The sequence below is a fragment of the Pteropus medius genome, unplaced genomic scaffold, assembly GCF_902729225.1.
Source record: "Pteropus medius unplaced genomic scaffold, Ma_sr-lr_union100, whole genome shotgun sequence".
Taxonomy (NCBI): Eukaryota; Metazoa; Chordata; class Mammalia; order Chiroptera; family Pteropodidae; genus Pteropus; species Pteropus medius.
The window spans coordinates 3,024,997-3,049,273 of record NW_024344436.1 but is presented as its reverse complement, the minus strand read 5'-3'; the positions used below and the strand labels follow the sequence as shown (position 1 = coordinate 3,049,273).

The window sequence follows — 24,277 nt, the reverse complement described above, 5'->3', positions numbered from 1 at the left end:
GGTATACAATAATATACCAGTTTCAGTTGTATAGCATAGTGATCAGAGATCCACATAACTTGCAAAGTGATCACCCCACTAAAACTAGCACCCTCTCTTGTCCCTTACATATTTATTACAACATTTTTAACCATCTTCCCCATGAGTAGCCGCCATTCTTATTGTGATGTGCTGGGCCCTCTGCTGAGTACTGCAGCTTCAGAGATGAATAAGATGCCATCTATGCCCTCACAGTTTTGTTATTATGAAAAGAGGGAAGTAAACTCAGTGGATTTGGTCACTGCCTGGATGTAAGGAACAGAGGTCATTGAAAGTTGGAGCCATGTCAGACCCATTTCCAGTCACCAGCAGCCAGACCCATATTAGGTGCTCAGTAGATGCCTACTAAAGAATGAAACCACAAGCTGACCGTCTTATTTTTTCCTATGGGCCAAGCATTCCACAGCCACAAGGTGGCAGCATTGCCAATGTATTTGCCAAACTATTCCTGTGGCCGGTTCCTTTGACCCCTGTGCCCGTGCTTTTTCAGCCCTGCATCTCCAATCTTAGTCACCAAGTCTTAACACTGCCTGAAGGGGCCATAATGTGTGGTTTCCTACAGCGTCAGCCCTGTGAGCCCCCTGCACAATTGCTCCTTGAGTTTTTCTGCTGTGTTTACAGACTTCCTTCCTGGGACCCCACTACCCCCCACCACCATCCATTTCTGAGCTGGCCACTTTCCTGATTTCTGTTGGTATTTCTCTGGTCATTGGCAAATTTTTCTTCTAGCCTGGAGGTTTCGTAGTCTTCTTATTTATCCCCTCTAAATCTCAGCCAACCATGAGAGGCTGCTCCCCATCCCACTGACATGAAAGACCATAGACATCAGAGTTTGAAATGCTTGGGTCTTGCCCGAGTGCTAACACTTACTAGTGGTGTGGCCTGAGGCAATGTCGTGCTGTTCGAGTTTTAATGTAGTGCAGTGGTCAAAAGCAAGCCTCAGGACAGACATAGCTGCACTGGAAACCTGGCTTTGCCACTCATTAACTCTGAGGACTTAGGAAGTTTCTGTATTCGTTTAACAAAGATGTAGTGCCTGCTACGTGCTAGGTACTGTGCTAGATGTTAGGCTTTCTGTTGGGAGCTTGGAGGGGCAGTTGGTGGCTATGGTGTATGGCACAGATGAATTTGGTGGAGTAACTTCAGTTATTTTCTTGTTAAATTAGGTTAGAAACTGAACATACTTTAGGCTGGTTATGAAATAATGAGATAAGGTAACACAATTTTTTAGCCTCTGCCCACAGTGAGAAATACATTTTACATTGTGACCCAGTACCTATGAATAAATACACATAGATATAAGGGAAACAAAATGTTTGCAAAGCAATCCTACCCTTACTTTGTGGAACACTAGTCTTCTAACTTAATTACAGTCTCGCGTGTTTCCCTTTTTTTAATTCTGGTCTTAACCTCCGAAATTAATTTCATCACCACTGTCATGGGTTATGACCCATTGAGAGAAGGTATGTAAAGCACTCAGCACAGCAGCTGGCATACAGTATGTATTCAATAAGTGTTAGTCATTTTCTGTTATTTTCCACCTTTGAAATTATGTGAGCCTTAAGTGGAACAATATATGTAACATGGAAAAAAGTTTGGCCCTGACCATGGGCAGGTTACCTTTCTTCCCCCTGCAGCCATGTGGTAAATGTGAGGACCCAGGGGCCAGATGGCTAGCATCTTAGTGCTGCTTCTGGCCATCAGGCAGGGCAGAGCCTGGATCACGTCCTGTTGCTCCAGCTCTCACGCTCTCATGCCCATGGCCTATCAATGGAGCCCTTTCACTGAGATCTCTGTTCCCACTTACCTGGGAAAAAGTGGGGGAGATACTAGGGAGAGGGGCGTGACTCAAATCCAGACTGTGTCTAAAAGGGCCAATTGTTTTCTGATGTAGAGCAGGGGTGTGGAATCTCAGGTTCAGAGGAGGAGAAGGTGTTTGTGTGAGTGAGGGCAGGGCAAGGAGTGGAGGGATCCTGAGAATCACATCATCTTTTGGTTGCAGAGGACTCCCAGTACTCAGCTATAGTCTGGGTTTACCTTCCTGTGTTCTTAGCCGAGGTGAAACCTGTACCCCCGAGTTTAGAGTGAGGACTTGTTGAGGAGGAGCATATTAAAAGACTAGCTGTTCCTATAAGACTTTCCTTGGCAGCTTTGTTCATGATAGAAAAAAATAGAAACAACCGGATATCAACTAACAATAGAATAGATAAATAAATCTAGGTGTTTTCATGTGTTAGGCTGTTTCTCTATTGCAGTGAAAATGAACTATAAGAAAAGCAAGACACAAAGTACACTCAGTGTGATTCCAGATGAAGTTGAAAAACAAACAGAACTAAACTATACTGCTTAGGGTACATACATAATAAAGCTAGGAAGACAAAAAAAGACACAATTAACACCTTATTCAGCAACATAATTATCCGTGGTGGGTGCGGGACAGAGAGGTAATGTTTCTTGGACTGCATGCTCCTTGCATGTGTGTGTTCTCTTATTTTAGGTCTTTAAACCATGTTTTACATTTATATACATATGTATATGTATATGTACACACCCGTTTTATATGTACAATATATTTCCCTATTAAAAGTTAAGAAAAACTGGCAGGTCCTTAGAAGAACTAAGATTCTTTCCCCACTAAATTATAGGGTTCTTACTCATTCTCAAATTTGATTTCTAGTCACTGTTGCTGAAAGTAAAGGTGTTTGATTCAGGCCGCCTTCCTCTGGGTTTTGGGCATTAGCAGACTTTTGTCCCCCTCCCCCCACTGCCTTTTCTCTGGGGCAGAGGAGTGGTGGGCCCTGACCCTTCTCTCTCCAGGGGACGGGGAGTCGTGCTGTGCTGGAGTGCACTCCAGGCTGGTGCCAGCCCTGGAGAACAGGGCAAGGCAGTGTGAGGAGGTCCACCAGCAACTGGATGAGAAGGCCTGGTACCAGGCTCTGCAGGCCTCGCTCCAGCACAGACTCGCACAGGCGTCTCACCCTATCCCTGTGGGTGTCTTTAGCAGCCCTCCCATGGCAGCTGAGCTGAAGGCCAAGAGTCCTCTGAATAGTGACCAACAGGGAAAGCCTTGCCAGGTCACTGCTAGAGTAGGTGTTGAAGAGTGCCACAGTCATCTGACATGAGAAACTCCCCCAGGCACAGCCAGCGCACGGCATCAGGGCAAGTCATGGAATTGCCATGAGACTCCATTTCTCTGAATGAAGAGTGAGGAATCAAATAGCTGGCTGGCCTGCCTCAGGGGGCTTCTGTGTCCTATGAAATCATAATTTCTAAGGTTTGAGTGGAACCTAGAGGTTCTTTAGTACTGTGGTTCTTACCTAGAACTATTCATCAAAACTACAAAGGAACTTTTATGAATACAGAATCTAGACCTACCAAATAAGAGTCTCTGGGCTAGGGCATTTATCAGTCACACCAACACGTGGTCAAATAAGTAGCTAGAGGGCTTATATGAGCAGGTATAGGCTCTGGGGCCACTCTGCCCCACCCTGGTCTGCTTTCCAGAAGCAGTTACTATCAAGAAAATGCTCTGGTGGTTTCCTCCAGACTGAATAATATGCTTATGCAACTCTTTCTTAATTTATCAGATTTTGACATTATCAAGTCCCTACAGTGGGTGATGAAAGGTTCAGCTCAGTTCCTTGTTTCATTGCACTTCGCCTTATTGCACTTTGCTGATAACTGAATTTTTACAAATTGAAGTAAGACCCTCCACAAGGAAAAAGACTACAACTTGCTGAAGGCTCAAATGATGGTTCGCATTTTTTAGCAATACAGTATTTTTAATTAAAGTATGACTTTTTTTTTTTTAACATAATGCTATTTAGCACACTTATAGACTACAGTACAGTAGTAAACAGAAGTTCTCTATGCACTGGGAAACCAAAAAGTTTGTGTGACTGGTTTTATCGTGATACTCGCTTTATTGCAGCGGTCTGGAACCGAATCTGCAATATCTCTGAAGTATGCTTGTACTTTTCTCTCCTTCTGTCCCCTCTCCTCCCAGTTTTTGATGTTTATATTATTATTATTATTAGAGTTTTTTTTTTTTTTTTAATTGTATTGAATCCTAAATATACTGAAATCTACTTTAGGTTTTATCACTCTGTCAGGTGAAAATCTCAATGCCTCCTTCCCACCAACCCTTCCATCCTTTGCTGTCTCTCAACTTACCAGTCAGCTCTGCTTGTATCTCGCACTGTCATGGTATGTTCTGTTGGAGAGCTATAATGAAGTCTTCTATGCTGTGTCTGTAAGGTGACTCGGTTGGCAAAGTACACAGTGCTCGCATTATTGTGGCCATATTGATGTGTGCCTCACCCTTAAGCAGAAGTTCCTTGTCTACCTTCCTAGTGCATAACTCCGTGCCACTTGGAGTTACGTGCCACTTGATTCCTCCAAATCATGCTGCTGTTTAGTTTGTTTCATACTTGAATCATCATTTTATTTGCTTTTGCTTTCACAAAGTTTCTAGTTGCCTCTTTAAAAAAAAAAATTGTTGTTAAAAGAATATTGTACCTTTACTATGTTTTTGAAATTATCCAGCCACTTAGTTGGGTAATTCATTACATATCTCCTTTTTCCCTCTCTCCCTTGAAACATTGTTTTCAGAATGCTGTCTCCTGCTGCTCCAATCTGGACAGCCGATTCTTTAGGCATACTCTCCACCTGAGACTTCCTTCCCAGCTTTCTGCTTCTTCTATTCTTACTTTCCCTATCTATATCTTTTTTTCTACAGTCTGGTAGATTGTCTTAACTTTGTCTTCCAGACCTTGTAATGAAGGTTTTAATTTGGCAATCATATTTTTAATTTTCTTCCCTCTCGTTCTGATTATATCATTTCCATAGCTTCTTGCTCTACAGAGGCCAGATTGGGTTTACTTTCTCTGACACACTAATTAGAAATGTTTTAAAAATTGTTTTAAAAATTATCTCCTGACCCTTGATCTCATTTCCTCTGGGCTCTGGTTCTGGTTGTTTATTTTGATCATTCTCTTTCAGGCTGCTGGTTTTCCCTAAATGTCTGGTGAATGTTAGCTCATTTGTATTTACAAGAACCAGCCTAATAGTCTAGTGATCTGATGTGGGTTTTGTCTGCTCTCCATTGCTAGGTCTGTTTCCACAATAGACCAGTTTTCTGGATGCATAGCTGCACCAGGGTTGTGTGGGTGGGGGCTTTTTGGTTGGCTGGCCTTGCCTAAGTGTGACTGGCAGTGTGACTGGCACTCTGGAGGCACCAGTGCCCACTCTGGAGCCCTCACGCTTTCTAGTCCATAAAGGTTTTATTTAAAAAACAACAACCAAGAATATGAAAAACAGACTGTTTATGGCCTACAACACCTAAAATATTTACTATTAAACTTTTACAGAAGAGTTTGCCAACCCCTGCTCTGGTCCATCGTTTCATGTCTTTGGAGGACAGCCCTCCTATTTTCGCCTGGCATTAAGAGCCTGCCCCTGGGGTGAGGGTTTGGTGCTGGATCGAGCCAATTGATACTGCCGTTCTCTAGATAGCCCTTTAGTTGATCCTAATTTCCAGTTTCACCTCCCTTTCTGCCCTCTCTCTGTACCTGCTTATTCAGAACCCAGATCCTCCCCCAGGTTCCCACGGCAAGGCTGGCAGTCACTTTCACATAGCCCGTCGTATGCTCTTGGCTGCAGTTTCTTTCAGTGTTGTCTCCTCCATTTACATGCTGCCGTCCACTTCCTGACTTCTAGAAATGAATTGCAATCTCTCTTTCTGCTGCCTCCCCACTCTTGTTCCCGTCACTGTTATGGGTTTGTTCCCTTTTGTTCTTCCTTACTGCCATTGCAGTGGGTTTTCGAAATGATCTGAGAGCCACCATTAAGTAGGATTGAGGGCCTTCCATGTATGTCTAGATATGCTGGGTGGGGGCTCTGTAGGTATAGGTAGCTTAGACCATAGAGAATTTACCCCATTGAGGCCACACCCAGATAGAGCTCATGTTGGTGAGCTGAGACAGATACCTCAGTTTCTTTCAGGTGCTCATGCACAGTGGGTCGGGTGTACATTGGACATGGCCAGATCCACAAATTCTAAAAGCTGTGTTCCTTTGACCTAACATTTCTACTTCCAGATGTCTGACTGAAACACTTGCTCACACACATGCACAAAGAGGTGCAAGAATGGTCATTGCAGCATCATTTATGATAGGGAAAATATAAAAACAAAAACAACCTAAGTGACTCCTGTTGGCAACAGAGGGTGGGGAGGCAGTTATCAAGGCTACTACACATTTATTACAAAGGAAGAAGATCTATATGAACTGTCTTGGGAGATTTGGGAGGTCACAGATAACCCCTAAAGGATCATCCCACTTGTGCTTAAAAAGACTTTTATGTAGATATGTTCATATATACGCAAACTCATTAAAGAATAAACTAGAATAATGAACACCCAACTATTGTTTACTTCAATGAAAAGGATCGGAAATATTTGAGAATATATTCATTTGACACTTGGATAGATAGAAGCAGATCAAAAGATTAGCCTGGATTGGGGCCTTCCTTACTTCACAGTCTGAATGACCCTCATCGTGCAGAGCTTGTCAGTTCATCAAGTACTATATACCCCCAAGACGCATGGACCCCAAACTCTGGTGATTTACACCAAACTCTGGAGACATACCTTTGACATGCTAATGAGGAGCACTTGGCACCATGGAGGGGTACACACTGGGAGCTGGTGGGTTGGAGTTTGCAGAGGTGGCTACTCCTACACCTGGAGACATGGTGGCCTCCTGGGATGGGCTGGACTTGGTAATGAGAGGGCAGGTGGTAGAAAAGGTATTCCTGTGAAGGCAACAGTGTGGACAGAGCTGTGGGGTAGGCACCTGGCATTAGCTGGGCTTTGTTAATGGGACAGGAAAAAGGTGAGCGAGCCTATAAGAGTCTCTCCTTACTCCTTTGGTTTCATCAATTGAGGCCACCTAAAGACGGCAGGTTTCTGTCTGCTTTTCTCCTTGAATACTTCAGAGCTCCTGACACACAAGTGAGCAAGGGCTTGGAAAGGCAGTGGAATAAGAACAAGCAGAAATTTCAAGATAGAAAGGTTCCTACCACATGAATAAAATTCTTGACCCAGAATCTGGGCTCTACCTTTTTCTTGACTCTGATTGGCCCATGCTCTCTTTTCCCTACCACCTCACCTCAGAGCCCTTGAATGCTGCCTCCTCCATGCCCTCATGAACAGAAGAGGTCTCCTGTTTAATTCCTTCTTTAGACTCTGGGCTCTACCTTTTTCTTGACTCTGATTGGCCCATGCTCTCTTTTCCCTACCACCTCACCTCAGAGCCCTTGAATGCTGCCTCCTCCATGCCCTCATGAACAGAAGAGGTCTCCTGTTTAATTCCTTCTTTAGACTCATGGCTTCTGTGAGGCTGGGAGAAGCCATTGCATTCAGAGCCTATTTAGAAGTGAATAGATTCTGAGTAACTGAGTTGTAGCTACCACCACAAGCCTAGTGTTCTTTCCCTCTCTCAGATGGGGCAAGTTACCAAGACTCTGTGGTAGTCTTAAGGCTCAAGTCAGCAGAAAAGTCAGCTTACTCAGGACCAGCGGGCAAAGGCAGATTACCCACAGGATAGCTGGTTCCTTTCTACTGCTTGGCTCCAGCTATGGCTGCCAGCCTGTTTGGTTGTCCACTCCCGATCCACACTTCTTAGTGAGCAATAATCTAGGATTCTGGTAGTCCTGGGCTCCTCTCCGTAGAGGAGGTATCCTGTGCCTTTGGCCTTCTCCTCCCTTCCTGCCCCCACACAATATGGCAGTGTCTGTTGAAGTTGCACTAAAACCTACCTGTGCTCCTTTCAGAGTGAATTTAGGAAACATCTTTAGACAGGAAGTTGAGAGAGGCTAAATTTTTGAATTTCTGAGTATTCATTCTAATAGCTCTTATAGTCTGGTCTGCTCAACCCCAGAATAGTTTCTTCCTGCATGTAGGAAAGTGGAGGTCTTAGAGTTCTAAGGCCAGGACTGCCACTCAGCAGCTTTGTTATCTCAGATATCAGCCCTCTGTTCAAATGGAATTTTTGGAGTGCCCTAAGCCCCATAGCTACCCTAAAGCGGCATTTCCTGTTCCTAAAGAACCGCTTCCTATATGATATAACCAAAGATTACCCCAGTCACTCCCAGGGCTGCATTCAGAGTTACCAAATTTGCTTGTGGGTCTGTTAAACCCTGTCATACCCCCTCCTCTCCCTCTTGGGCCTCAGAGGATTGAGGGGTTAAGGAGCCTGTCAGATCCAGGGTCTTGCTAAAATCAGCATCTGCCTCTCTGTCTCTAAGAGCATCTCTGTGCTTCCGTTGAGACAGGTAATTAGAGGTTTGAGGTTTGCTGTGGATTGGTTGAGGCTTCCAGTAGGATCCTGACCACACCCCTCAGCCTTGTTTATCCTCAATCTGGTGGTCTCCTCAGACCTTGAGTTTCCCAGTATCCCTGCAGTGGAGGACAGGGAATACCCCTCCTCGACCTGTGACTGGAGCATGGCTGCCTCCTCTTCAGCCTCTGGCCTGTTCTCTCTGGTCATCAGAGGCCAGGATGGAGGAGAGTGTTATCTAGCCAGAGGAGAGGCCCAAGAGGAGGAAAGGAAAGGCAATTCTGGGAGACCCCTCCACCAGCCTCTCCCTTACCAGCCCTCCTCTAGGAGCCCTTTGGTGGAGTGCCTTCCCAGTCTAGGTCATCTAGCCTGTCACCTGGGTGGCTCTGCTTGGCTCTTGTGGAGGGGAGATGGAGGTAGGTTTCACACTCAGATCATGTTTTGCTGTTGCTCCTTCCCTGCTCTCCTGGGCCTGCACATCTGGGTCAAATAAGTTGAAACTGGTTCATCATAGCGAAGGGAGAGCAAAAGCCACAGACGGAGCCATGGAAATGACCTCATCGTGTGGAAGCCATCAGCAAGTGCTGGAAAGCAGTCTTGTTTAAACATGTGTATGGGAAGGAGAGCAGACTGTCTGTGGTTTGCATTTTCTTGTTTCATGTGCAACAGCATTTTCCTGGGGATTTAGCTAAGCCAGCTTTGGCAGAGAGCAAAGGAGGCAGCTGCTCTTTCCTCTCCATAGCTCTGCCTCCCACCTCTGAAAGGAGTTGAGCTTTTGTGTCCGAGTAGGGGACAGGAGATGGCTTTATTGATTGGAGAAGGCCTTTTAGAAGACCTTCAGGGTCTTGATGGGCAGGACAGAGCTGTCCTAGCAGGGCACATCAGCCTGCTCGTCTGAGCTACAGAGAGAAGGAATATGTGTGTACAGGGCCGCTGTTCATCTGGGATGCATTGTGTGACCATCCTGCTGCCAGAACATCCCTGCAGATACAGAGCTGCGGTCCAGGCCTCACAGGGGCTGCACAACCACCACAGGCCCCTCTTCTGGGACCCCCACCCCAGGCCTCCTTCCTCACCATCCAGCACTGTCATATTGGTGGAGGGGCGGGAATAATTTGAAAGAGCTGTTTTTCTCTCTTGTGAGCAGGGTCGCCTTCAGTCCCTCTGTGCTCCTCTCCAGAGCCTGTTCTAGCCCAGCATTTGGCAGCAGTATACCCCAGTGACACTGCTCCTCAGACAGCCCTCCAGAGCTGAGGGAGTGGGCTTCTCCTTCCTTGTACTTTCCAGGCTGCATTGCAGCGAGCATTGGGGCATCACTGTTGTTGGTCTCAGCATGCTCTGACGTACTCCCAGACCTCCCAGTCTGCAGCCCCAGTCGCCCTGGCACCTCATTATGCCCTTTGGTTTTGCTGACAGTGGTTTACGTGTCTCTCTGGAGGGGCTGGGACTCATCATGTTTCTCCTATCTGAGAGGGCTGCTTTTCAGAGAACATGGCTGCAGCATAGGTGTCTGAGAGAAAGGCCTAAAAGAAGGTGGCCTTGTAGCCTTGAGAAAACAATATTGCATAGAGGAGCCTGACTGCTTGGGTTCATATCTCAACTCAAGCCACTCTGTGACCTTGAGCAAATTACTTAACTTCTCTGGGACTCAGTTTTAAGGGGTGGCCTATTTTTCTGTTTTTACTATATTTGTTACATAAGCGACCTGTATTTGTTTCGGAAAATGTAGTATATACCCCCCCAAAACTAATTTAAAATTACAGTACATATAATTTCACCACCCAGAGATAACCTCTTGACATCTTGGAATATGTCTCAAATTTCAGTTTTGCTGTGTTTGATATGTGTGTATCCGTGCATGCACACTTAAAAATAAAATAGCATAATATATATTCTGTTCTATAACTATATTGCGAGGGCCTTGTATGTGTCAGGTTCTGTTTTAGGCACTGCATACACAATGCACAAAATAAAGTCTCTGCTCTCAAGGAGCTTACGTCCAGTTGGAGGAGATGGACCATAAGTAACAAATAGGTCAGGTGGCAGTAAACAGCTAAAAAGAAATATAAAGCATTATAAGAGAGACAGAAGGACAAGGACATGGGCTTCTGGCTAAAAGGACAAGTTTGAGTGTCCACCTGCTTCCTTTAGGATCCTCACTAAGAATGATATTAAATTAAAAATTAACCCATAAATACCAGAGGGAGGGAGAAGAGACGAACCTACAGTGAAAGGAGGAGAAGTAACTGACCTGGCAGATCTGAGAGACTGAACCTGAGCTTGCAGAGGGGAAATCTGGGCAGCAGTCCCTCAACTCCCTTTTCTTACTTCACATAACTGGTAACTTCTTCCAGCGATTAGACTCCGAAGAGGTTAAAACAGTGTCTGAGGTTCTAGGCACAGTTGAGGTGGTGTTGTGGTACTGAAATATGTAGGGTAGGTAAATGGAGTTTTGTATATTGAATGTTGAGATATCCTCATGCCCTTCCCCCAGCTACTTCTCCTCTTCATCACTTGGAATGCTGTCAGCCAGGCTCATGTACCTCCATGTATGAAGTTGGAAGAGTTGTCTATGGCTAACCTGACCAGCTCAAAAGAAAAGATTTAAACTCATAGGAGTTCTGTCATGCAAAGAAATAGCCTGATCATCCTAAAATAAAGCTCCAGATGAACTCACCTATGTCCACAGAGCTGCTCAGCAGCTCTTTAGTGCTGTCTTCTTCGGTGTGAGTGATGGACAAGCAAGGATGACCAGACTTTTGAGTAAAGCCTCAGTTGAAAAAGAAAAGACAAGAAGGAGGAAGAAAGGAAAAGAAACTTGGAGGAAACAAATTATGCAGGGAGAAGAAATTTTCAGAAACTATCATTAATTTCATAGAAATTGTGATATATTGAATGCATAAAAATAAGATACAATCAATAAGGAATTTTTAAAAGAAGCTCTTGGAAATTAAGAATATAGCAGAAATAAAATTTAATAAGAGGTTAAATGAAATTGAAAAAGCTTCCTTAAAAGTAGAGCAAGAAGACATAGAGGTGGAAAATGGAAAAGAAAAGCTCTTCACCTTTTGTTAACATTTTGCCACTTTTGCTTTTTCTTGCTCCGTGTTTACATATAATAGTTTATTATTATTTTTATTATTATTATTACTATTATTATTATTTGAAAAGTTAAGTTGCAGACAACATAACCCTTCATTGCTAACCATTTCAGTGTCTGTCTCCCAAGAATCAGGATAGAATGACCAATTTTAGGAAATTTCACACCTATACAAAACTATTATGTAACATAGAGACCGTCATTAAATTTTACCAATTGTTACAATATTATCTTTGAAGCAGGACTCCTCTGCCCCATCCAGGGTCCAGTCCAGTCTCTAGTGTCCTCTCATCCAGAGCTGACCCTTTCTTTTTCCTAACTTTGATACTTTTGAAGAGTTGTAAAGCTGCTTGTTTGTAGAATATCCCAGGATTTGGGTTTGCCGATATTTCCCCATGATTAGATTCAGGTTGTGCATTTTTGGCTGGAACACCACGGCACATTAGGAGTGATGTTAGCTCTGATCACTTGGTATTTTCCCTTTGTAATTAGTAAGTAGTCTGTGGGGAGGTATTTTTAGACTGTGCGTTGATATTCTGTTCTCAACATATTTCCACCTGGTGGTTTGACATTTATTAGTCGTTAACTCTCAACCAAACTTCTTGTGAAGTTCCGTTGCAGGTCAACACCTCGATTGGCATAAGTAGATACCAGAGTTCTGTTTTGGCTGCCAATGAGAAACTTAGCATTGGGAAACACATTGATTTTTTTATCAGAGAGGTGTTATTCTATTTGGAACAAAAATGTTCTTCCTGGGTTTAAAATCTGAAAGTCCGGATTCATTTATTCATTTGTTCAGTAAGTGTTGAGTGCTTACCGTATGTCAGGTACTATTCTGGTGCTGGGAATGAAACGATTAAAACATTTAAAAAGTTACACAAAAAAAAAGTCCTTGTCCTCCTGGAAGGTACGTTCTAATGGGGGAATCAGACAGTAAGTCTGTACTCTCTTGTCAAGTAGTAATGAGTGAAAGACAAAGATTAATGAGGTGAAGAGGGGTGCTTCTTGAGCCAGGGTTGTCCGAAAGCTCTGAGGAGCTGACCTTTGGGTAGAGACCTCAGTATCACAAGGGAGCATCCATGACTCAAGTGGGAGGCCTGCCTAGCAGTGGGAGCAGCTAGTGAAGAGGCCTAGAATTGGGCACATGCTTGATGTGAGTTTGTAGAAACGTAAGGAGATCATTGTGGCTGGAGCAGAGACATTAAGGGGGAGAACAGCAATAAACGAGGTTGGGGAGAGGTCTAGGCACAGTGATTGAGGCCTGTGTTGGCCATGATAGGGAGCCAGTAGGCAGTCCAGTTTTGAGGGGATTAGTCCTACAGGCGGACATAGAACCCAGCCGGGCCCATCCCTGACACCAGCATGTCAAGGCCAGGCTTCTGGTGGTGGTGTGCCAAAGGCTGGCCCCAGGATTCATTGGCTGAATTGAGTGCAGCAGTGGGGTTTCTGCATCAAGGCAGGAAAATGTCTTTATTTATTCCCTGCTGCTGGGGAGAAGGCAGAAGCGGGTGTTCCAGTGAGGTGCCTGTTTCCCCAGCACTCTGGGTGGCTGGGGCAGACTTTGACAAGCTTTGGCAGACAGGGACATGCTTGGAGGCCTAACAGCTTTCTGATCTGGAGCGGCCAGGGAACCTCAGGCTATGAGCCCAGGATTGTGTGTCCATTGCCAACAGGGCTAGGCCATTTTCCAACATCAGTTCTGCCTTTGTCCTCAGCCCATCTCCCCCCATGCTGAGGGAGTGCCATTTCTCATGGTTTTTCTCCCCATGGCCCAGCCCAGGCAACTCGAGTAACAGTGAACACAACAAGAATGAGAGCAGGGCATTTGAGTAGCACTTCCTGGTATATTGGTGGTGCGAGGGTTACTTTCTAAATGCTTCCCATCTCCTGCTCATTGACTCTTCACAACAGTCTAAGGTTGGCTACACAGCTACTAAGTGCAGAGCCAGGATTTGAACCCAGGCTGATTGCTGCCAGAATCTCTGTTCTTCTCTACCAAGCTGCACTGCAGATAGCATGAGATTCTCCTAGAGTCCACTGCCAGGACCATGGCAGTGCCATTCGACCTATTTCAGACAGTCCAGTCCTATGACCCTGGGCTGTTACGAGAGTGGTGGGAAGGAGAAGCGAGGAACTACTTTTGCTCCTGCCTCCCTTTCAGAGTCCAACCCAGAGATTTTCCGGATGTGGGGTGATTTTTATTTAGCTTCTCCAGGGGTCCAGATGACATGTGCTGTTGAACGTTAACAATTCTGTGGGGCAGATTTTATGACCACCCTTTAACAAATGAGGAAACTGAGACAGAGATTAAATAACACGCCTAAGGTCATATAGCCAGTAAGAGGAGAATCGCATGTCAGCTCGGGTCCCATATCTTTGTGCTGTACTGTTTTGCCTGCCAGAACTGATGGATCGGAGGTCATGTGCTTGATATAGCACCTGTGGATGTCTCCCCTGGGCTGTTAGAAGACAATATTGGGCTTTAGGAGGTATTGAAAGAGCACCAATTTCAGGGTGAAAAGACAACTTCCAGCTTGCCTCTGCCATACCTCACAGCTTGACTTCGGTTAAGTCTCGAATTGCAGTCAGCACTTTTTATTCACCTATAAAATGGAGATTAAAATCATTGACTTCCTCAGACCAAATACGAAGTATAGGTTGGTGGGTCTTAGCTGCATCTTGAGGTGTGTAGGCAAGTGTGAGAATTTGTCAGATGTTAAATGTGCCTGCAGGGCTTCTCTCTCGGTTTCCTCAGGTAAGCACAGCTGAAGCTAGAGTAAAGGAGTCAGGGAGGTCATGGGTTTTTTTGAGAAACATCCCAACTGATTTTAAAACACTATTTTCCTTCCCTGCCTATGTTGAAGCACTATATAGAAATGTTAAGAGTAGTGATAATAGTTGTAGTAGATGTTGTAAGAAATAGAGAAAAGGATTTAACCAAAAACAAGTGGTGTCGGACCAGGACCTTAGCTTAGTGTCTGTTTAGGAAAAACTACACAACTTCCTTTTGGTGAAAACAGTAGTTTTCAACTGTGGGCAGTTTTATCCCCCGGGGGACATTTGGCAATGTCTGGAGACAGTTTTGGTCATCACAACTGGATGGAGGGCTTTTAGTATCCTGGTAGAAACCTAAGATGCTGTTAAATTAAACATCCTGCAATGCACAGGACAGCCCCTACAATAAAGAATTATATAGGCCCAAATGCTGGTGGTATCAAAGTTGAGAAACTCTGGATTAAGAATAGCCAGCACTTTTACATATATTTACTATGTGTCGGGAGTTGTTCTAAGTTCTTCACAGGTATTAACTCGCTTAATCCTCCCAACTCTATGAAATAGGAGCTATTATCCTCAGGTGACAGATGGGGAAGTAGGGACATGGGAGGTTAAATAACTGGACAGGGGCCTGGGTCCTGAGGAAGGGACAGACAGAGCCAGGACTTGAACTTAGACAGTTGGGCTCCAGAGTCCTTGCCTTTAACCACTGTACTATTCTGTACTGCTTTGCATTAAGGGGACTACTTGCCTTTAAACCAGATTTTTAGCTTTGGGTCCAGAAACCCACATACCTAGAAATTTGATATGTGAGAAGAGTCAGAAACCTTTCATTCCTGTGCCTAGAAAATAGAGGGGGAAGGGCTATGGGTAGGTTGGTGAGTTTTCCAGATTCTAAGTGTGGCCCAGCTCATGAATTTAGTGGCATGAGGCACCTGGTAGGAATGGATCAACCTTTTGCTTGCTTTGTCAGGGAATCAGAGGTGGGGGCGGGGGGTGGGTTGTCTCTTTTCTGTGGTAGGGACCAGAGTGTGACGGGACTGTGCAGAGAGTGGGCCTAACTCCATAGTCCTGGGCTGTGTTGTATCATTGCAGATATAAAGACAACTGTGGTTTACCCGGCCACAGAGAAGCATCTGCAGAAGTACCTGCGCCAGGACCTCTGCCTGGTTCGAGAGACAGGAGGCGATTATAGGAACATCACCTTACCCTACTTGGAGTCCCAGAGCCTCAGCATCCAGGTGACTTGCCACTGCATCTTGGACTGGCCCAGAGGGGTCAGATATGGAGTGATATCCCCATGGCCAGTGTGTCTTAGGCGTTTGTCATGGTCTTACCTGGGGCCAACACTGTTCCACAGCACAAGCTGTGGAGTTATGTCAGAGAGCACAGTGGAGTAGGGACTTACTTTATGGAGCTTACTTCCTTGCAGGAGTCAGACAGCACACAGATATATAAGTGACCATATGAGATGTGAGGCCATGAGTGCTGTGAAGAAAAATAAGCAGGAAAGTGGCATAGAAAGTCCTGGGGTATAGTGGTCACTGTTTTACATAGGGCGGTCATTGATAAAGGAATTGAGCCTGGTCTCGGGCATGTCCCTGGGGCTCCCTGGGGATCTCAAAGCAGCCTTGTTCATTGGAAGAATCTGTGTCTACCCTATAATAGCCCTGATACAGTCTCAGAGTGGCTGTGCTCTCACCAGGGGTCTGTGAATGGGTAAGGACTGATGCCTGGTTAAGCCTGCTCCAGTCCAGACTTTTATTCCTGATTTTGCCTGCAGCAAACCAGCCTGCAGAAGTGGAGTCTTAGAGTAAAAGAACTTGCCCTTGCTTGTTTCATAGAAGGCAGGTCTCTCTTATCCCTGGGGACTTAGTACAGGCCTCCTCCCAAGGGCTATGTTCAGGAGTTGGCAGCATCTTCTGAGTATCTTTAGCCAGTGGACCAGATGCAGGCCATTTAACCAAGTGATCCTGATTTCTCCTTGGGCCTAGGCTCAGCACCAACCAGAGCCTCTGCCCTGTGTAAATGCTCTGAGTTAAATATGACGAATGAGTTATTTTCTTGCTCACTCACTGGCTGTCACTGTCTCCATGTCTTTATCACTCACTCTAATTCTCTTTGAGTATTTTTCACTTACTTTCCCCAAAATTCAGGTTATTGTGTTGGAGGGTGTTCTAATAGGAGAAACTCATAGCCATTTTTCCCATGCACAGAAGAAGGGTATAGGGGCACTGGAATAAATACACTCAGGGAGAGGAAGGAAAGGGAGGTTGGCAGGATGGGTGGGAGGCCCTGTGTGCCCACAGCTGTCTTTCCCAGCCTATTAGCCATGGTCTCCCTGTGCAGTGTTTGCACAAGATTCCTCTGGCTCAAGCTGACTTTTTCTTTTTTTTTCTTTTCTTTCTTTTTTTTTAAAGTTCCAGTACTTGCTCTGTCTCTTAAGTGGAAAAGAGCTATGTCTTCATCTTCCTAGATAGCTTCTGCTGTCAAGATCTTAGAGGGAGCTCCTGGAATATATGTTCTGCTGCATTGGTTGCACATATATGAGATTCAAGAGAGGAAGACTTTAGCATAATCAGTGTGAGTCGTATGTGTACCTTATGCACTATTACACAGATCTCTTGGAAGATGATACAACAGCATTCTACTCTACCATCTTCTCTTTGCACAAGCATTTATATATTCTTTCTTGGCTATTTCTGAGAGGTATACTAGCACTCAGCGTAACTAGTAACAGTCATAAGATTTATTGAGCATCGACTATGTACCAGGCCCCATGCTAGGCTCTGGTGAGTCACCAAGGTAAACATTGGCAATACCCCATAGTCTTATAGGAAGATAGACCGTGTAGTTTGACAACTGCATTATAACGAGTTAAGCACTTTGATGGTTTACGTATGAGATGCAGTGGTCACACAGAGGGAAAGTGATCAGCTCAGACATTGGGGAGCTTCACAGAGGAGGAGATCCTCCAGTTGGGTCTTAAGGGACAAATAGAAGTTTACCAGGTGGACAAGGCATATAAGGCATTCCAGGTGCAGGGACGAGCAAGTACAGAAGCACAGAGGGCTAGGGAGTTGGAGAGTCAGCAGGAGACAACAGGAGAAGGCAGGCAGGGGCCAGGAAGGAGGCATGGTCAATTTGTCCAAGAGACCAGGAGTTCCCATACCTTGTTCATCCTTGGGATTGTCTGGTGAGATTTTAAAAAATACAGAGCCTGAGGTCTTACTGTTGAATCAGAATGCTCAGGGAGTTAAGCTGGGAAATCTGTATTTTAAAAAAGATGTCTGTTTCTAATGGTCATCAGATTTGAGAATGATTGCTATAGGCAATGGGGTCCCCTACACAGTTTTAAGCATGTGGGTAACATGAACAGATTTAAAGAATTAGTTGGAGTATGGTGAGAGTGTAAGCAGGAAGACTGTAAAACCCAGCATGGGTTTGAACTGAGGCAGATGAGAAGGCTTTAGTAGTGATTTAAGAGGTAGAGCTTAGGAACTGGTTGATGTGGAGAGGTGTGGGAAAAGCCTGGGACGGCTCCAGGTCTAGCCTGGGCACTGAGTAGACAGTAGGATCGTTAACTAGGACGGGGCGGAGGGGTGGGGACGTGGACAGTGGAGAGGGCTTATATGGAAGACAGCAAGTTCAGCTTGGGACTCGCTGAGCCCTCATTAGATGCCAGGAACTGTTCTAAGCATTTTATGTGCATCACCTCATCAAATCTTCACAACAGACCATCAAAGATGGGATTCAAAGCCAGGCGGTCTGACTCCAACGTCAATGCTCTTAGCCCACTACCCTATTCGGCCCCTCTAATTTGGTACTTGTAACTTCCAGTAAAAATGACCAGTAAAAAAGTGCAGTGAGATGTCTGATTCTAGAGCACGAGAGATCATCAGGCTAAAAATGCCAGTTGGTGAGTCATTGAGTCAAGGCTTCAGTGTCAGGCAAGTTTGGGTTTTCATTCTGCTGTCTCAGAGCAGTGTGATACTGTCCTTCACTTCTGAAACTCAGTTTCCTTGACTGGAAAATGCAACTCATGGCCTGGTGGAAACTGAGAGAGGTGCCGTGTATCACGTGCCTGCTGCTGTTTGCAGCACAGAAAAGGCACCAGAGTGGTAGCTACTGTTACGTACACACAAGTGTCAGTTCTAGGGAACAGGATGGGAAAGTGCAGAGCTGAGACACCTGGAGGTATGAGCAGGTAAAGGGTGGCCAGAGGGCAAGCAGGCAGGTAAGAAAAGAAGCAGGAGGGAGGAGTTACCAGTGTCACTTACTGCTAGGAGGCCATTCCAGATCCAATCTAGAAGCTGTCATTGCCCACCCACAGGCCCATCATTGTCAGATGGCTGAGTCTTCCAGGCTTGCTTTCAGATGGTGTCACTCCCCGTTACGTAACCCTCTAGGATTTGTGTGAATTTTGTTCCCTGGGTCCCCTCCCTTTCTCATCTGGGATTCTGGCCTGAGACTGACTTCATGTGGATTTAGGTCCCTCCTGTTCTCCCTGAGACTTTCCCAGTGTGGTCTGGAGCATGGGCTCTGGGACCAGGCTCTGGGTTGGAATTGTGTGAACTTCCTTGACCCTGTTTTTCCCTTACCTGCAAAACGGGGTGCTCACAGCCCCAGCTTCCTAGGATTGCTGTGAGGGTGATCCCTGTGAGGCACTAGAACAGGGCCTGGCACATAGTAAGATTGCACTCATCACACCACACCTGCCTGGTGCCACTTGCCACTCCAGCCTCGCACTTGCTTCTCTCTTGCCCTTCGATCAGCGCCATCTCCTTTGCTCTCATCCTCTCTCTTTTCCTTTCCCCAGTCCGGCTTGTAGCCTTTAGCACATTGCCCATTGCAATCATCCCAGGCACTGGCCAAACACTACCTCACGTTGGAGCTTTCCAAGCTCTGCCCTCTGTTTTTAGGGTACCCGCTAAGAACTGGGTGCTTCCACATGCATTTGCTCACTTACAGTTCTCACCTCAACCCTAATATGTAGATATCATTAGTCTCATTTTACAAAAGGCTTAGAGAAATTAGGTCACTTACCCAGGGTGATAGCTAGTTAGGTGGGGGATGAACCCAGTCTTGTAGGAGCTGCTCAGCTGTGGGCAAATATAGGGCTCCGGGCGCCTGCTTGTGAGCTGGGCCCACCAGGGCTCTCCATATGGTCACCCCCCCACCTCCTGCCTCTTTATTTTTGGGGTGCTGCGGGTCAGGTCTGGCTGGCTTTTTTCTCTGGCGGCACGTTCCAGTCAGGCAGGAAATGCCTCTCTGGGAGCTCTCAGCACGCTGGACTGGGCAGTGTTCTGGCCCAGGACTGCACAGTGAAGTCTGCTGGGGTTCTTGTAGGGGCTAAAATATATGTAATACTTTCCTCTGAGTTCTTTGAGCTGGGCTAGTAATCAAGTTAAAAAGACAGATTAACAGGAGAAAATCCAATTTTTATGCATGCGCATGGGCAATTCACAAGTTTGCAAAGGGCACTCAGAGTTTGAAGGAAGTGAAGAACTGAGGTCTGAGATCCATGGGTTCGAGCCTGTAGAACAGGGGCTTTATCTTAACCTCCCTGCAGGAGGCTTCTCCGGAGAGACCACCAGGACCTTAATTGTAAAGTGACATCTGCACAGTACCCAAGGATGGGGTCACTGAAGACTGTGATAGTAGCAAATCAAATGGTGTGAGGGAGGGCCGGAAGCCCTGGGTTGACAAGAAAGGTCTCTATGTGCTTTCAGGTCAGCTTTGTCATACAGGGTCCATGTCAGCTGAGACTGCTGTGGCTCCAGATGGGCAGAGGTATTCATCCCACCACCATGAAAATCTTGGGGCAGGACTCCCACACATTTATTTCTGGAACCGAAGCCTTTGCCTACCCTGGCATGGAGGCAGCTTCCTCTGTAGAGGAACTCCTAACCTGACTCTTTGCCATGGTCCTGAATAAAGTGGGACAGGGTCCACAGAGACAGCTTTCCCCTAGTCCTGTGGTCAGTGAAGGGGGTTCATGCAGACCAGGTCTGTGAGGCTGCAGCAGTGTGTGCCCACTTAGAACCCGGAAGAACCTAAAGAGCCAGCCCCATCTGCACAGTGGTGGACCCTGTAGGGATGGCTGGTGACCGAGTGTCAGCAATAGTTGGGGAGGAAAGATCTCTTCTGGACCCCTGAGAGCAGATGCTGGGAGACGGGACAGCCTGAGTTTAGATCCCCAGAGCTCAGTGGCTGGCCTTCCTGGAGGGATCAGGTTGCTTCCCTGATCAGGTCGCTCAGTCTGAGGCATCTCCCCAGGGGTGGTGACTGGATATGGACCCCTGTTTCTCCCTTTCCTTCCAGTGGGTGTACAACATTCTCGACAAGAAGGCTGAAGCTGACCGGATTGTTTTCGAGAACCCAGATCCCTCTGATGGCTTTGTCCTCATTCCCGACCTCAAGTGGAACCAACAGCAGGTAAAAGATTTCTTGCTGGGGTTCTCGGAGTACCCTGCTCCATGTTGCTGGTCGGCCCTAATCCTGCCCTTCTCACGTTGCTCTCTAAGCAGATTATAATTAACCAACAAGGAGAGATCTGAGCTCTGAGGTGAGAGTGCACACCTGTCATACACAAATGTTTACACTTAAATGGGTCAGTTTAAAGCCCTTCCTATCTCTCTTTCACCCCCCAGGGGAGGGGGAGGGGGAGAATGAGGTGATTTTGTGTAACCACATGGGCTATTCTTTAACCAGCCAAGTGGCTTGGGAGGCCACTGTCACTACCTGGAGCCCTGGGGCAGACCATTTGCATCTCTCCTTCCCTTTGGACACCAACAGATCCAGGCAGGCCCATGGTCTAAAGTACTGGTAGGCAGGAACCCTCGTGGCAGAGGAGGTCTCCTGACAGCCTCACCTCCACCTAGGCCTCTCAGCTTTGTTTCCTAGTCTCCTCCCCACCCCACTCCCACTTCTCACCTTTTAAAGAGCTGGTTTCCAAGGGAGCCACCTTCATTCACACTGTCTGGTTCTCTGTAACCTCTCTATCTCTCCACCTTCTTTCCTCCCATCCTTGCTCCCCTACACTGTCCCACCACCAGTCACAATGTACCATTGTCTGTGTGGGTAGACTTTCATACCCGGACAGTAACAGAACAGTCAGAGCAGTATGTTGTTAGAGGAAGTGCTGTTCCCACTGCAGGCTGGAATTGGGCCAGACTCAGCTTGCAGCAGGTCAGGGGGCCAGGAGAAGGTTGAGGAAGCCAGATTGCAGGATTGCTGGGTAGGAAAGGGGGAGTAGATAAATGGCCGCCCCTCCTTTGACTAGAATCTTTGAGTAATTCAAGCTCAGGTTTCCATTCTGTTTTTGGGTGGGCACTTCTGGTTTCTGTGTTTCTCACACAGTTGCAAGACTCTCACAAAAAAATGTCATTTGGAGTCTGGGCCCTGTCCACCTCTCCATGGGTGCCTTCCCTCTTGCCTTCTCAGCTGTGGCCTGCACATTAGGCCTTTGGGTTTTAACCGAGCTCACCTGCAGTTTGCTTGGTTGTGATTTGGTGATTTCTAGACCTGCCACGGTACTCTTTCGCTGCCAAAAAAGAAGGGCTGGGAGCCTGTGGTTGGGGTAAAGAGCTAGCATTTTAGCTCAGAGGCACACAGAATAGTGAGTGCTAACTGTCTCTTATAGGAGGCTTGTGGGAATTCCTGAACATGGCTCCAGGTGTGGTAGGGAGTTTCCAGAAGTTGGAACACTGTGATGATTTCTTAGATCCAGGTAAGATCTAAGAAGATGGCTCTCCACATGTGGGTTGTTGTAGTGGAGAGAGGCTGAGAAAATACCTATAGCTTATTCCTGCCTCAACCTCCACAGGTGAAGCCAGGACTCGCTCCGGAGATGTTGGGGGAGCTGGGAGCTGGGACAAGGCCATACAAATACTGGTGGTAGCTCTAGGCAATGCCTTTGTGTAGCTCTGTAAACCCCATCTGTCCCCTTGGCAGCCCTGCGCCGAGAGGTCCTGGATTACACACTGGGTCACGGGAGGTAGGGGTAGGGTAGAAGGAACTTCTGACTCACAGGATCCTTGAACACTGAAGAGCTTGTGATTTGCAGGGGAATGGTCTGAGAGCTATGCAGGGACAACAAAAGATAGATTTGTGTATCTCCATTCAAGAAGTCCCAAACACTTAAGTCCATAGCACAGAGAACGGAAATCATTGTCCTTCTGACCTGGTGCTGGCAGGCATCCTGCCAATGGAACTGCTCTCTCTCTGTTCCATTTAAGACAGAAAAGGCTTCAGGAAAGGCCCTGGCCTCTCAGCCACATGGCTGGACTCGTGCTCAGGGGTTGTGAATGGGCAAGCTTAAATGTCAGACTTTCCTTGATGGCGATATAGGTGCCATCGTACTTAACGTTTGCTTAATTAGCACTTGTCTCTTGGTAGTGCCATATGTCACTGTCTCAAATCCCTGACCTGTGAAGAACACTAAAATCAACACCTCCTGAGAATTAGGCAGTCTGTCCAGCAGGAAGACAGGCCAGGCTGGACTTCTGGTTTTTGTCCTTGCACCAGGGGAGAGTGAAGGAGAGAGGTGTGTTGGTATTTTCTTTGAGGAGTCTTTCTAGTCACCTGGAATCTCCACCTACTGCCAATTCTCCCAGAAGGCTTTACATATATTTATGTAGCCCTCCAACTGATGGCTTGGGATTAGAGAGACTCTTTGTCCATATGTCCATCCAGCCATACATCCATCCCTTCCGCAAGTATTTATCAAGTCCCTAATGTTTGCTAGATGCTTTGCCTTCCTGAAGATTATAACATCCCTTTCTTGGTTCTCTTAAGAGATAACCTTTATCTTTTATTAGCTTATTTTTTTGTAAGTCTGATTAATATATGCATATGGTAAAAATGCAAATAGTATAAAGAGTGTGCAGTGAAAGTTAACTTTCCTCACCCCATATTGCTCCATTTCACTTCCCCAGAAGAGGTTATTTTTTGTCTCTCCTTCCAGAGATAGTTTTTGTGTATTGTATATATAAGCATATATGTTTGTGTTTATATGGACACACGTACACTTTCAGTTCATATGATTTAGGTTCTTTGGTCTTAGGCTCTCAGGCCAGGAAACTCTCTCCTTGAGTCACTCCAGAGATGGCTCTCCAAAGCTCCAGCCATTCCATCTTGGCCCTTGCCAGGAAGCTGTTACTTTGATTTCACTGTCCTGCCTTGTAAAAAGAGATTGACGGTGTCTTCTCCCACAGTGATTGATGGGCCACCTTCTGGGGTACAATCTGAGACCCTCGCTAGGCCTTTGTCTAACTTTTTTCAGATCATTTCTCTTGGCCAGGGGCCCTTTGGCTCTCTGCAGAAAATCTGGGGTAATGTGTGATACCAAAGAATGGATTTCTTTTCCCTCCTTCACCTAGCCCATGAGCTGACACACTCAGCACCAGGCTTCATGCCTCATTCCATGCCAGTGGAGCAGAGAGGTGTGATTTAATGTCATGTTTGAGATTTGTCAACAGACGTTATCTAAAACAAATGCTACCAGGATTTGGGATTCCTGTGAAAGTGGCACATGGAAAAGCTGGACACCCACAGGCACACACATACACACCTCAGGTTTGAACAGTTTTGTTTCCCGGCTTCTCTTTGGGCCCCTAGCTAGTGAGAGAGTAAATGTCCTAGACACGTGCCATGAGAAGGGAGAGCACAGAAGGGACTTGTGGGTACAACTGAGGCCTGGATACGCACAGCTTTGTCATCTGCCAGGACGTTCCCAGTGGGCTCATCTGTATCAGGTCTGGGGCAGAGAGCCCAGATCCTTGGAGCTCTGGCAGAGAAGAGTGTTAGTGTCTAGAAGAGACTGCGTTGCCATGAAGAGGCATAGCTGGACATCAGGTACCACGTGGAAAATCTCATTCTCACTTTTTAAATCGGAGTCCTTGGGGATTTGGTTGGGTGACTCACGGTCCCCAAATTATCTCCTTGGGGAATCAAGCAGCTCAGACTGCAGGGTTGGGTGTCTTCCCACACCATGAAGCCCTGGTGTCTGGGGCCTGCCTCG

General features: G+C 46.3%; 1 protein-coding gene across 1 annotated transcript in view; it reads left to right on the top strand.

Annotated features, from left to right (window-relative positions):
* DCPS (decapping enzyme, scavenger) overlaps positions 1–24,277 on the top strand; it is a 35,284-nt gene that overhangs the window by 4,092 nt on the left and 6,915 nt on the right. The window contains exons 3-4 of the mRNA XM_039872750.1: positions 15,349–15,494; positions 20,578–20,691. Of these exons, the coding sequence (XP_039728684.1) occupies positions 15,349–15,494; positions 20,578–20,691 (260 nt within the window). The remainder of the gene's footprint in view (positions 1–15,348; positions 15,495–20,577; positions 20,692–24,277) is intronic.